At 48.4% G+C, this 14,801-nt stretch overlaps 1 protein-coding gene across 4 annotated transcripts in view; it reads left to right on the top strand.

Annotated features, from left to right (window-relative positions):
* The window catches only part of PDZD2 (PDZ domain containing 2), a 385,311-nt gene that overhangs the window by 355,909 nt on the left and 14,601 nt on the right, over window positions 1-14,801 (top strand). For all 4 annotated transcript variants that reach the window (XM_075587491.1, XM_075587482.1, XM_075587505.1 and 1 more), the window contains one exon: window positions 6,216-6,347. In XM_075587491.1, coding sequence (XP_075443606.1) covers window positions 6,216-6,347 — 132 coding nt within the window. The remainder of the gene's footprint in view (window positions 1-6,215; window positions 6,348-14,801) is intronic.

Here is a 14,801-nt window from a genome sequence, read left to right as displayed (position 1 = left end):
CCATAGCAGGCTACTTAAGATGCTTTTCTACAACTGTTTTAGAGACAAATCCATCTTAGAATGTGTAATATAAAAGGAAGCTGTATTTGATGTACACAATTGGTAACCTCTTCGGATGCTAGAGGTGGTAACAATACATTCCACTGCAATGCCTTGCATTCTCCTCCATCAGAATTTCTTTTTTAATCAAAGCCGTGGTGTAGGAGTCTTTGTCCATTATGCGTGTTAGTATGAGTATTCTGTAGACCAGGGGCGGTCAACCTTTTTTTCAGGCGTGTCAATAAATGTGCACAATTTTTTGGGCGGACTACTTTCCTACTGCCCTCCTCTGCTCCACTCTCTCTCAATTCCCCTACCCCTTCTCCTCTCCTCACTCAACCCCCCTCCTCCCCTCACTCAGTTTCCCCCTCCTCTCACACAATTCTCCCTGCCCCCTCCTCCTCTCACTCGTATCTCCCATTTTTTTATTTTTCACTCAATTCCCCCTCTCTCCTCTTTCACTCAATTCCCCCTCTCCTCTTTCACTAAATTCCCTCCTCTCCTATGTCACTCTATTCCCCCTATCCTCTCACTCAACTCCCCCTCCTCTTATCTCACTCAATCCCCCCCTCCTCTCTCAATTCCCCCCCCCTCCTCTCTCACTCAATCCCCCCCCCTTTTCACTCAATTCTTCCTCCTCTAAGAATTTTACCTTGGGTGTGGGGGAGTCCTCTGGTCCCACGGCGGAGGAGAGCTGAGGCCCTACGGGCAGCTTTAGCACATAGAGGCTCCTGTGGCTGGAGGAGGAAACCAATGGCGCTCTCATCCCCAAGAGCGGCTGATCCCCAGAGTATCATCACGTGGGCAAATCCACAGTTGACCACCCCTACTGTCTTATCAATGTAAAATCCAGACTTCTAGATATGTGTAAATCACTATAGTGGATTGAGAAACAGGTTGATAGCTGTGACATGCTTACATTTGCAGGGTTAAGAAGTGGTGACCAAAAGATTAGGGTTTTGTGGTTAGCCCTAGTAATTGAGAACGATCTAGATAATATATCAACCAATAAGTTTTTATCTATATATTAGAGTAAGCGCCTTGGTTTCTGTCTGTTCACAATGGTAACTATACTGTATAGTGTTGAGCTAAGATTATGTTTTATAGATTTAGGAGCAAGTAGACTGTGAGAGCCTGGATTTATAAGCTTGGGTTCAAATGTGACACATTGGGAATATTGTACATCGTAGATTTGTATGAAAACAAAGAGGTGGGATTTAAGGTAGAAGTGGTTTATTGACTTAGAATGGGATGTTGTCAAGACAAATGCTGTTGGGATAGAAGTAAGGTCTATGATGAAAAGCCTGACTGTTTGGGATTAAAGTTTTGCACCAATGCTCTAAATGTCATATAAGCCATTAGTTACCCTTTAGTAAACATGGAAGTTCCCAGAAAGAACTGGAGCGTTCTGGCAGATTTGAGAACCTTCTAGGAAGAGGCTATATCAGAGGTAAGGTGAGGAAATACAGTGCGTTAGTGATATAACAGTTGCAGAATGTAATGCTGACGGGCGATTCTATGTGGATGGCAGTGGTAGCAAGTGTTCCACTACACAATGCTCTTACGCCCCTCCCCCAGCTGCCCCATCTTCTGTGCAGGTTTCAGGTGCTGCCTGCAACAATTTTGGGCTGCTGGCATTGTGGGGGCTAGATGCATGCACTCTGGAGTTTGACTGGCCTTTCATCCCACCCCGCCTTCTCTGTGTTTGTGTGGCAGTAGGCTGCTCCGCTGACCACATTGTTATAGAGGAAGGGGTTCGGGAGGGGGGAGCTACTCCCCCCTCCATATGTAGCTCCCCAATATCACCCCCTCCCCCCAATATAACTAGGTTTTTTTTGCTTCTGGTGGAAGTTTTACCAACAGTGCCCCTCCCACCTCACCCCTAAGAATTTCTACAAAGCCACCTCTCCCTCCTACCACCTTTCTTTCCCCCATCTCTGTCTCTCCCCTCCCTTCTGTCTCCTCCTTTCTCTCTCCCCCGCGCCAGCTGTCACCGCTTGTCCACCCTGTGCCCCCTCAGAAGCTGCACAAATGGAAACGTTAGGGCATAGACTCAACAAGCAAAGCACTGTGTGAAGCCAATATGGATGTTACGTTTGTGAACCACCTCAATGTCTTGAAATAAAAGAGCTACTTAGCCTTAGCATCCATCTTCCTCCTCCCAGTCCCTGTCCATGCAGCTGCACATTTTGCTGAGGAGTAGGTGGTTGTATCAGACACTCACTGTTCCCTCATTGGTAGTTCTTCTGGTGCTCTTGCACACCCAGAGGTAACCTGTCCACGTTCCGAAAAATACTCCTCCTTATCACTCTCGCTCACATTAGTATTACAACATATGTACCTTGTTTGGCAACGATGTCTACTCTCTATAAGCTACTTCTTGCCAACAATATCTAGTTTTTTTGGACAACCTTTCCCATCCATGTGGGGGTGAGTTTGTCCTCTTCCTGGCCTAGTAATGAGGAAGATGATGGAGTTGGCAAAACATGCATTTCTGTTTTATTCCTCTTTGTTGTGGAAGGCTACTGCTGGGGGTCATGTACAACTGCTGCAATTTATGTAAAAGCAGCTACTTTGCCCGAGGGTCCCACTCAGTCTTTTCCGGCTGCTGTCACCACAGCTATGCAAGCGAAAATCAGACCACGCCAGTGTCTTGTTCGGCTGATATCAGACATAATTGTTTAATTATAATTCATAGAGTGTGTTCATAAGCAGATCACAGTCTACTGTATGTAAAACATTCCCTCTCCTAGCCTGATCTCCCTTTCACATGTACAAGCACATGGTGTGTGTGTGTCCTATTGTCTCAGCATTTAGTGAATCTAGTGATAATAGAAAATTGGGTGAAATTTCAATGTCTGTTAACTTAATGCCTAACAAAGCGCTTGCAAACTCTTGACTCAGTCGTGTTTTTTGCTGAAAAAGAGCAAATTTCACGTGGTTCGCGACCTTCTGCGAAACTTTCGCACATCTCTAGACAGGAGTTATGGGGATAAGGATCTTGGAACCCCAGTGCCATATGCCTGTAGGTTTATTCTTATTGGGAAAGGAAGGCAATTTGGACTATCAATAGAGCATGCCACATACAGCGTCATTGCTGCCCTAGTGATGGTTCCCCAGGTCAAACACCTACTCCTGGATCCTGCTAAAGATTTGCGTGCTTGGTCCTAGGTTTACTAGGCCATCATGTCCAGGAGAATGTGTCCTGTTTAGGGATCCTATTGTACAACGAAGAGGTCCACTGTTTTATAAGTTAGTCTTTGTGTCCCTAAAAGTTGGCATTCACTTAACAGTAGCAAAAAATTAAGAATCAGCCCAATAAGATAGACTATAGTCCTTATACATTACATGCCAATGAACGTGAAGTTGTACTTTTAAATTGAAGAACTAGGTCAGACAATTACTGGATGGAAAATATTCCAAGGGATCAAGTAACCTGATTCTGCACTTAATAATAAAGCCGCTTTGTATGACTTTTGGAACCATTGCATGGTAAGCAGTCTTGAGCCTTTAACATCCTTGCAATTTACAACCCAGTAAGGTCCCATTTCATGGCATGTAGACTACCTCCATGAGGAAAGCCCTTAAACCTATCCCCCAGACACTCCGAGGGAGGCATAACCCGAAGGCAGATTCATTTTAATGCTTTTTCTTGTTGGTTTTGGAACTAAGTAGTGTTGAGCTTGTACAAAATCACAAGCAACTTCCTTAACTACAGTGCACTTAAAGTGAAATTATCTCCAAATGACACACACCTTAGTCGGAAATGCTTTGAATGCTCCTTTAATTTCCTTTTGTGCTGTGCCTTCGCACGGAAATATTTGCACAGGTTGAAATATTTAGTAAACCATCCGGAATGTTTCCTAGAATTTTCTCTAGTGTTCTAAGCATTTAAAATGCATGAAAACTAAGCGAAAAGGACTTATCAGATATCCCAGTACTGCACAGTATTTTGCCTGCTGGAACGACTTAAAGGTTCGTGAGTTCTTTCAGTCTGGCAGTCTTATTTGTGCGCTTGTGCAATATTTCTTCTCTCTTCTTTGTGCATGTGGAAAAAATCTTTACCAGTGTCCTCATAATATATTCTCTGTTAAATAACTTGAAGATGTTAACGACACATTGCAACTTCTTTAAATGATCGCCAAGAGGGTTTTTTTTTCCCCCTGCAGTGTGTTTTTTTTTCTTTTTGCTTATGCCAATTTGCATCCTCAAAAATGTGACGGCATCTGAAGAACATATGCAAAATTATTAATTCTCTCTCTTCACAGCTGAAAATGTTTCCTTTCCATTCATATTATCACAGCTGCTTTTTTAAAGACAGAACTCGGTGGCAGAGATAAGCCCCATTGTATTAATTATTTTACGATTACAATAAATCCAAGGTAGTCATAGTTGCCTGATTGGTAATGCTGACTCTCTGAGTCATGGTATTGCATTTAGTAGGATGAAGCAATATACAGATGTAGCCAGACCTGCCTTCCCTGGAGCCTCAGCAAAGAAGCGGCAATGGGCAACCGTGGTGAGGAAGGGGGCCTTGTTCCCTCTCACGCTCTCCCCGCCATATTAATCCCTGATGCTGGGGAATGCCACGGTCGGGTTCCCTGACATCGCAGAACACAAGTGTGGCTACTGTACGTCTTTATTTGCTCTTTAGTATAAGATTCCAGTACTGTCACCATAGTATCTGTAGTGCTGTGACAATTGTATATACTGTATATGCACAATGGGAAAGGCGGCACATATGGTGAAACTTTGAAATACTGTAAGTGACAGGTAACAGAACGATGGCACAGCTACTGAAATCCGACTTGTGGCACAAAGTATAATGCAGAGCAAAAAAGTGTCTGGGTCAGCACTCCCAGTGGGAAACAGTGAAACAGTACAATTCCAACTAATAGTGATTAGATTATCAATCAGATTTAACTGTGCATAGTGAAGTGCCAATGTAAAATAAATAAATACCGTAAATAAAATAGAAAACCAAGGCAATAAATTACTTGTATATATATTACTTATATATATATATATATATATATATATATATATATATATATATAAAACCTCCACTCGAACTCTTAAACAAGGAACGGTTTCACAAGTCCCTCGGGGTACTGTATGTAGTTACCTTCCAAAGAGATCAGGGAAATGCAGGACGGCACCATAAAAAAAGCAAAAACTGTGCTAAACAACGCACTTGTTGTGAGTGTCAAATCTTTAGGTTTTTCTTGGTTATATATACATTTGTTATGCAATCTGCATTATTGTGTGTCTCATTTCATCTCTTCTGAGATCCTCCCAAACCACCTGGTTCGATAAGGATAACCTTCATATTTGTGATATGCCTGAATACAGTATATCTTTTGAAACTTGAGCAGTCATCCTGCTAGTTTCTACAGCTAACGTGTTGTTGCGTTGTTACACTTTTTTTGTTGCCCTTTTCCCCTTTTTTTTCTGGTGCCGTCCTGCCATGCTTCCCTGCATCAAACTCCATGTCATTGTTTTCAGAGTCAGTCTCTTTACTCACTGAGCCGCTCCCCTGATTTCTGTAAAACCTGTTTTGTTTATCCTTGGGTTTCTCTGGATGACCAACTGTAACTTCAACTGTAATTTTAAATTGAACTTATGACCGCTTTATTTTTTCTTTTGTGTAATTTATAACCTCGCATCATTGTCATATTTGTATCCCTCAGCCCTTTCTCCACCTAGTTACATAGTAGATGAGGTTGAAAACAGACATCAAGTTCAACCTATGTTAAATTTAGAAGACAGATATTTGTACTTGCAGTATATTGTATGTCCCTCTTTCTTTCTGTACTACCCCCCTAGGGTTGCCAGGTGGCTTCTCAAAAAATACTGGACTCAATGGTGAAAGGTGCGTCAGGTCACTATGTCCAGGGAGGAAAATACCGGACACATACATGTCCAGTATTACAGTACCTCTCATTTTTTACTGGACAGAGTGTCCAAACACAGGACAGTCCGGTTCAATACCGGACACCTGGCAACCCTATACCCCCCTCTTAATTACACAAATCTCAATAAAAATTGTTATTTTAATGCGGAAATAAAAATAGTTTCTTATGAAAAGCCAGGTGGCTTTCTGACATGAGCGGTGAAGACAGCGGGTGTAGATGTGGGCAATAGGGCAATGATGTCATGTTTTCATTGTGTTGTAGGTAACGTGGACCTAAGTGATGCAATATGTGTGGAACTTCAGAAGACTTCGGCTGGGCTGGGGTTCAGCCTCGATGGAGGAAAGGCCTCTATTTGTGGTGACCGGCCACTTTTTATAAAGAGAATATTTAAAGGTATGATATGCTAATTTTACTTGAAGCCTTTTCCTATGTGCCAAGCTTTTTGTCCAAAGTCCCCTTTGTATATAGAAACAAAATAAATAGTTGAGATGATTTTCAAATAATTAATACATTTTTAAAGCTACCAATCATCTAGTTTTAATCTATTGAATGTATATAGTTCATTCTGGTATAACTATAACTTTATAGTCATTCCATGGACTCCATGTTTTCAAGATGTTGCATTCGGGAAGTTTACTTTTTCTGTACATTTTCTTACCCTGTTATCAATTATCATTTAGTGTGTATTAATTAAACAGTCTCTAGGTCTACAGTATTTATATACAAATAAAAAGGTACATACAGAACTGGCATTGAGATTAAGAAGTGTTTCAACTGTAACGGCATTTCTGGCCCGGCCTGACCCACCCAATCTCACATTGGCCCCTGTGGTCTAACCGGTCCCCATTACAGTATGGTAGTGTCGGGTGGTGCACCTGTTGGCTACAGGACTCCTGAGTCTCCCGCATGATGGTGTGTGGGGAGGACCCGTCCAGACAGGCAGCTGAGGTAGTGTGCTGAGTCTCACCTAGTTCCAGTGCAGCGCCTCCACCTCATCAGGGTCCCTGCGTCCGCATGGGGATGGTCCTGGTGAGGAACTCCTCGGTGGTGCAACCTCCTGTGTAATCATACTCTCACACACAGGGGTCTTTCTGATCAGCTCCATCTTTATTGTACAGGTGGGCATAGCTGCCCTCCACAATGGGGTGTACTCAGCCAATCATTTTCCAGCCGCTTCCCTTTAGTAGGTATGTCTCCTAGAATAGGGATTCACTGCTCTGTGCCAGGTCCCTGGACACAGACTCCTATATCAGCTACTATAACATAATCGTCCACTAGTCTCTGAACTCTGCAAACACCTTGCAAGAACTTGAACTCCTTCCTCAACTAACTGTTAGTCACCGTGCTGTGCCTTATGTAACTTCTGAGGCTGACACACTCCTGACATCACTAACCATGGAGTCAGAGCATGTGACCAGTCCCATCCATACACAGGGCACCCCACCAGGGTGTGAGGGAAAACCTCCATGATTACTGCTGGCATGCCCACACTTACCAGGCCTTGCTGCCAGCAGGAGAGATGACTGTAGGCATTTTACATGACCGCTACATTCTCCCCCTGGTGAATCCCATCGTCCTCGCTGGGACCTAAATTTGTATACCTCTTTCCAGGAAGCACTGTAACAGAAAACATAATCAACATCACACGATTCAAATACAGTATACATGAATACAGTCATCCGCCAAGCCCGCCCCGACCAGCAGCCACGGACCCGCGTAATGCGCAGTACCACCTAAAAATAGTGATAGGGGTCCGGCTTCTTTACTTCCCTACCCCCCATATCTAGAACTGTAACTGAGTAATGCCGTGGTAATCCCCTCTCGGGCCTATATGTTACCTTGTGTTTGTGGATGTTTCTACCAATGGCCCATATGCGGATCAAATGCTCTATCCGTTCCTCGGCCTTCTTCCCCACCACATCACTCCCCTTACTGACTAAGTGCATCTCAATATTTTCCCGGAGCCACCTATCCCTATTCTCCTCTATTTCATCCATTAGTGGCTCAGGAACATACGGGTACTCCAACCCGTGGGATGACTTGTAACGAGCCATTATGGCCCGTTCGGCCCTACTGGTCCTAGTCAGGTCAGCCTTACCTGCCCTCCCTGGTAGCACCCATGATAGGGGTTCGTCAGGATCCACGGGGTCTGACAAGATGCTGGGACCCATAGGTTCTATCTCCTTATGCTCTATTTGAAGCCAGCGCTCCTGCAGTTCCCTGTCCCTCTGTTCTGGGGTAAACTCTCCCACCGCCCACCAATAGTCCACTACATCCTCTCGCCGGATGAGGAACCGAGTGCGGTCCATCCAGGCCGAGTACCCTTCAAATAGTGGGGCCCACCAACGGTTCTCCCGGAATCTGTTTGACCTCCCTGACTCCCTATCATCGTCCATGGAAAATACCCCTGATGACCGCTCAGATCGCGGTACAGACCACCTAGACGATCCTGGGGCCTTTTTTACCGGCGCCGGAATCGCAGGGGGCAACCACCGGCCTACCGCAGCCACTCTCAATTCTCCCCCTCCCCTGGAGATACCTTCCGTAGCGCCACTGCGCTGTCTTTCCCCAGTCCGTCTCCCCTCCTCTTCTGAGGGAATGTTCACTGATTCCAGGCTAGGCGGGGAACCCGGGGACCGTGTGACAGGGGTAGGGGTCTTAGCTAGGGCATGGGGTTGGGCATACGGACGGGGTAGCGATTGCCACGGGGCTGCGACCCGTTCCTGGCTGTCCGTAGATATTTCAAAGGATGATACTTCACCCTCCTCAGTCCTCAGATCGCCCGTCCAGCTTCTGAGCCGTTGAGGTGATTGGGGGCCTTCCCCCAATCGCCGAAGCGTCGCTGCATCTTCTCCATGGGTTCCGCCGTCACCACCGGAAGCGATGTCTTCCCCGGAACCGGAAGCGTCGCCATCTTGCGTGGGACCCCCATGCGGGATCTCTTCTTCCACGACGACATCCGGTTGCTCCGCCGTCGCCGCCGGAAGTGATGCCGTCACTCCACGTGCGCTCGGGGCCTGGCGCGGCCCTTCCAGCGCTTCGCCGCCTGCTGCAACCAAGTAAGTGATAGGGCTGCTTGGCTTACCCATCCGCAGGGGTGTAGGCGTCTCTCTCCCGTCTCCTAGATCAGGTCCTGGGATGGCGGGACTCCGTCTGTCGGCTCGCCGATCTGCGGGGGACGCCCTGTTCTCAAGGCCACCACTCACCCCACGGGGTGTCGTCCTTCCGGTCTGCCTTTTTGGCTCCGCTTTTAACACCGCCAGCTCACGGAGGTCCTCGTCCGAGTAATCCCCTTTCCCTGACTTAGGGGTCTCCGAACGGAGTGAAAGTCTCTTTTCCCCGATTGCGGGGAGTGATTCAACCGCCTCGATCGCCACTGACCCAGCCGACTTGACCGGCTCCAGTCCCTTGTCTCCGGGACTCGCGCGGTGGATCCATAGCGCGCCCGGGGACTCGGCTGAGCGCCTTGCCACGTCCACCGGGGGGTCAGCAGGCTGAATTGGAATGAATGTGGGCATAGGCCACAGGTATAAAGTCCCGCAATGAGGGCAACGTGCCGCCGTGTTGACCGTGCCTCCGGCCAGCCCACATTGTAGGCAGAGCCCGACCACCGTCTCGGTGTTGGCCACCCTCACTACTAGCAACCCGCCGGGTACTGAGTAGGGCTGGGTGGAGACCATCGTGCCCACAGTGGAGGAGCAGGCCATTCTTTGTACAGGAGCCACTTCCTGTACAGGTCTCTTCTTCTCAGTGGTTCCTCGCAACTGACTGGTGGAAGTTGCTGGATCCGCCACTCCCTGCTTCGGCTCCTCCCTTCTCTGACAGAGCTGGAACCCGCCCCCAGGGGTTGCAATTATGGGCGGGTCCCACAGGGGAATATCATGCCCCTTAATTAAGGCCGCACCTCTCTCAGTCCTGGTGGGCGCGGTTAGCGTTTTCGCGCCAATTTCCCCACAAGGGTGGGGGTCTTTTCCCGCGGCTAGTTCCCGCCTTCTCCTGGCAGCCGCCCTCCGTGCAAGATAACCATCCTTTTTGCACGGCTCTTCCACGGCCGGAACTACTTTTTGTAGTGGCGCCGTCTGGATATCAGTCCCTGGGCCCAGTGGGTGCATTCCCACAGGCCATAGTTGAAATTCACTCCCCCTGGTAGAAATCAGGGGAGGGTCCCATAGACTAAGCGGTTGACTCAGCACAGGGGCTGAGTGAGTCACTGTCCATGCAGGCGCAGCCATAGCTTTCGCGCCATGCCCCCCATCAGGGCGGGGCTCTGCTGTTCGCGCCATTCCCGGCCAGCTTTTTGCAAGTCCTGCACCAGCCACATTTTCGGTTACTGTCCCATGCGGTGTCCCTAGCAAGCGGGAACCGCCATTTTGATTGACTTTTAAGCCCAAAAAGTCCGTTTGTTTGCTCTCCTCACGGGGTTCTCCCCCAATTATTACAATTTCCTCACACTCTTCAAGGGTGGCCCCTCGCTGTCCCAAACAGGATAAAAACGGGGCAGCCACAGCCTTCGCTCCGCTCCAGAGCAGACTGGTTAACGATAACTCGGCGACTGTTTGCTCTTCAGTGGGGTGCACGCCACGGGTGCCCTCCCCATCAGCCTCTGGTCGCCATTTTGAGTTCTCCGCACCACGCGGATCCTCCATTCTTTGGGTTGTCTCACTCTCGTACCAATTATCGTACATGGGGCTCCGCTCTGCGGGGCAGCCACCACACCGGTACAATAAAGATTAGCTTCAGATGCACCACCACATGTGTACCTTATCTAGGTGTGACCCAGTGTTGCACTACCTCAGGCTAGGCTCACTCTCTCAGTGTCTGCTGTGACTCCTTCCTCCCAGTCTGTGCTCCCTACGGTGAGTGTCTGGAATGGGCTAGTTACTCTGGCTCTGCCATGCAGTACTTGGGGCGTCTACCTCTCTTGGTCAGCCTAGCGCAGACCCTCTCCAGGATTCCTGACCAAGTTAACAGGCTATCCCTTCTGGCATCCTACCAACTAGCACTGCCTCAAGGTGACTCGGTCAGCTATAGCCCGGCTCCAAACCCCTCACTCCTTTCAGGCCCCTAGGTTGTCCCTGCGAACTGACAATATCCCGTCAGCCCCCTGACCACCCCTAGGTCCGTCCCTACGCAGCACAGAGTGGCAGCAGACTCTATCCCTGTTTCCCAGTGTGCCTAGCTAGAGCCTGTCCTGATGACAGATCTGATCTCAGCAGCTCGCCTCCAAATGTAACGGCATTTCTGGCCCGGCCTGACCCACCCAATCTCACATTGGCCCCTGTGGTCTAACCGGTCCCCATTACAGTATGGTAGTGTCTGGTGGTGCACCTGTTGGCTACAGGACTCCTGAGTCTCCCGCATGATGGTGTGTGGGGAGGACCCGTCCAGACAGGCAGCTGAGGTAGTGTGCTGAGTCTCACCTAGTTCCAGTGCAGCGCCTCCACCTCATCAGGGTCCCTGCGTCCGCATGGGGATGGTCCTGGTGAGGAACTCCTCGGTGGTGCAACCTCCTGTGTAATCATACTCTCACACACAGGGGTCTTTCTGATCAGCTCCATCTTTATTGTACAGGTGGGCATAGCTGCCCTCCACAATGGGGTGTACTCAGCCAATCATTTTCCAGCCGCTTCCCTTTAGTAGGTATGTCTCCTAGAATAGGGATTCACTGCTCTGTGCCAGGTCCCTGGACACAGACTCCTATATCAGCTACTATAACATAATCGTCCACTAGTCTCTGAACTCTGCAAACACCTTGCAAGAACTTGAACTCCTTCCTCAACTAACTGTTAGTCACCGTGCTGTGCCTTATGTAACTTCTGAGGCTGACACACCCCTGACATCACTAACCATGGAGTCAGAGCATGTGACCAGTCCCATCCATACACAGGGCACCCCACCAGGGTGTGAGGGAAAACCTCCATGATTACTGCTGGCATGCCCACACTTACCAGGCCTTGCTGCCAGCAGGAGAGATGACTGTAGGCATTTTACATGACCGCTACACAACACAGAAAGAAGCACTATTCCTGGTGGCAGTGATGGCAGATACAGTAGTTACATTTAAGATAGCATGTCCTGTTAGAAAGAAACAGGAACCAAAAAAGACAAAGCACTACTGTCCAGCAGGTAGAAATGATCAAAGGAAAGTTATACAGACCTACTGTACAGTATTCTTGTAGCTCTGAAGCACGCGGTTTGGCATGTTCACAAGTAGCGGAATAAAAAAAACCCTATTCTCTATTACAAATCACATCTTCTAAACCGCTTTTATAAAAGTGACAGACCTGTCTGGTTTAACATCCAACCGCCCGGATTGTACTTGTTTTAGAAGAGGAATGACCTGAGGTGGTGCTAACTCCATCCCCAGTCTGACTTATGGGTTTTGCTCTCTCAGCCAAACCCATATTTCAGGCGCTGAATGTAACTTACTGTACAATACCCTTGAGGTGGTGTGAATAACACGTGAGCTTTTAGAAGCGGTTTGCATAACAGAGCTACGAGAATTGCAGTTGTGGTAAAAAAAAAAATGCAAGTTAGAGACTTTTTTGTCAAACCTATTAGATTGGCAGAGCCAGAGTGAAACCGCTTCTAAAAAAGCCTTTTTTGAGACGGATTGTAAATGTGAGAAGGGTTTACAGAATAGCAAAGCGTGCCAATCTGATGGGAAAGGGCACGGATTGACACACTTCAGCGCTACGAGCATAGGCCCCACAGAGTGATATGGCCAACAAGTTAATACGCAGGCAGAGTATTGATCCGGCTGATGCTCTGGTGTCGGGAAGATTATATTTTTTCGCTGTAAAACATAATTGGCAAATGTTGCTCTAGGTTCCTCTGGATCAATATAAATATAGTATTGGTATCTAAGCCAGTTACAATTAAACAGAATGCAGAACTCAGTATGTAATGTAAGTATGGTGCATAAATCTAGCAATCCAGTTCCATGTGTTACAATAAGCTTGCCAATTATTAAAAATATTTAAAATATTTGATGTAATTTGCTGTAGTGATGTTGAGGTCACAAGGTCAATGCACATCCATAATCTCTAAAATCCCAACATTTAATCATTATGAACCCTTTCCTAATAATGTACTTATATCATCCTGTGTAAAAGCATGCCGATCTTTAACTATTTCTAATACTTCATTTAAATGGTGGTGTTATCTACATATGTATGCCAAAGCTCACCACACCAGGCACGTTTTATGTCTGTTTGGGTATTAAAAACTGAAATCCCCAGATGTCCCTGTTTAACAGGGACAGTCCCGTTTTTTAAAGTTCTGTCCTGGCTGCCCGACATTCTTTAAAATGTCCCGTTTTCTTGTGAGTGTCCCGGTTTTGACCATCAGAGCAGGGGGGGCAGCAGAGAGGAAGAATGCAGGGAGGAGAGCGGAGGCGGGTCTGAGCTGCAGAGGGTGGGGGCGGGTTTAGCTGCAGAGTGTGGGGGTGGGGTTATCTGCTGAGGGTGGGGGGGTTAGCTGCAGAGGGTGGGGGCGTGGTTAGCTGCAGAGGGTGGGGGTGGGGTTAGCTGCAGAGGGTGGGGGCGGGGTTAGTGTCAGCAGAGCCCCAGCAGTGAGAACTTCCGGTGTCTGCTGCCAGGGATCAATATGGCTTCCCTCCCCCCATAGCTAGGGACACACACTCACTATAGGGAGACAGAAACACAGAATGGCTAGAGAGACACAAACACAGCATGGGGAGAGAGAGAGACAGCATGGGGAGAGAGACCCACAGCATGGGGACAGAGAGACACTGCATGGGGAGAGAGAGACACAGCATGGGGAGAGAGAGACACAGCATGGGGAGAGAGAGAGACACAGCATGGGGAGAGAGAGAGACACAGCATGGGAAGAGAGAGAGACACAGCATGGGGAGAGAGAGACACACAGCATGGGGAGAGAGACACACAGCATGGGGAGAGAGACACACACAGCATGGGGAGAGAGAGAGACACACAGCATGGGGAGAGAGAGAGACACACAGCATGGGGAGAGAGAGAGACACACACAGCATGGTGAGAGAGAGACACACACAGCATGGTGAGAGAGAGACACACACAGCATGGGGAGAGAGAGACACACACAGCATGGGGGGAGAGAGAGACACACACAGCATGGGGAGAGAGAGAGACACACACAGCATGGGGAGAGAGAGAGAGAGAGACACACAGCATGGGGAGAGAGAGACACACACAGCATGGGGAGAGAGACACACACAGCATGCGGAGAGAGAGACACAGCATGTGGAGAGACACAGCATGCGGAGAGAGACGCACACAGCATGGGGAGAGAGACGCACACAGCATGGGGAGAGAGACGCACACAGCATGGGGAGAGAGACGCACACAGCATGGGGAGAGAGACGCACACAGCATGGGGTGAGAGACGCACACAGCATGGGGTGAGAGACGCACACAGCATGGGGAGAGAGACGCACACAGCATGGGGAGAGAGACGCACACAGCATGGGGAGAGAGACGCACACAGCATGGGGAGAGACACAGAGCATGGGGAGAGACACAGAGCATGGGGGGAGAGAGAGACACACAAAGCATGGGGGGGGGAGACACACACACAGCATGGGAAGAGAGAGAGAGAGACACACACAGCATGGGGAGAAACAAAATGGAGAGAGAGCATGGGGGAGAGAGACACACACACAGCATGGGGAGAAACAGAATGGAGAGAGAGAGTATGGGGGGAGAGACACACAGCATGGAGAGAGAGAGAGAAACACACAGCATGGAGAGAGAGAGAGAAACACACAGCATGGGGAGAGAGAGAGACACAGCATGGGGAGAGAGAGACACACAGCATGGGGAGAGAGAGACACACAGCATGAGGGGA

This window comes from Ascaphus truei, chromosome 1 (genome assembly GCF_040206685.1).
Source record: "Ascaphus truei isolate aAscTru1 chromosome 1, aAscTru1.hap1, whole genome shotgun sequence".
NCBI classification, from domain to species: Eukaryota; Metazoa; Chordata; class Amphibia; order Anura; family Ascaphidae; genus Ascaphus; species Ascaphus truei.
Note: the sequence above shows the minus strand (reverse complement) of the source record. Positions and strands in the feature narration are given on the sequence as shown.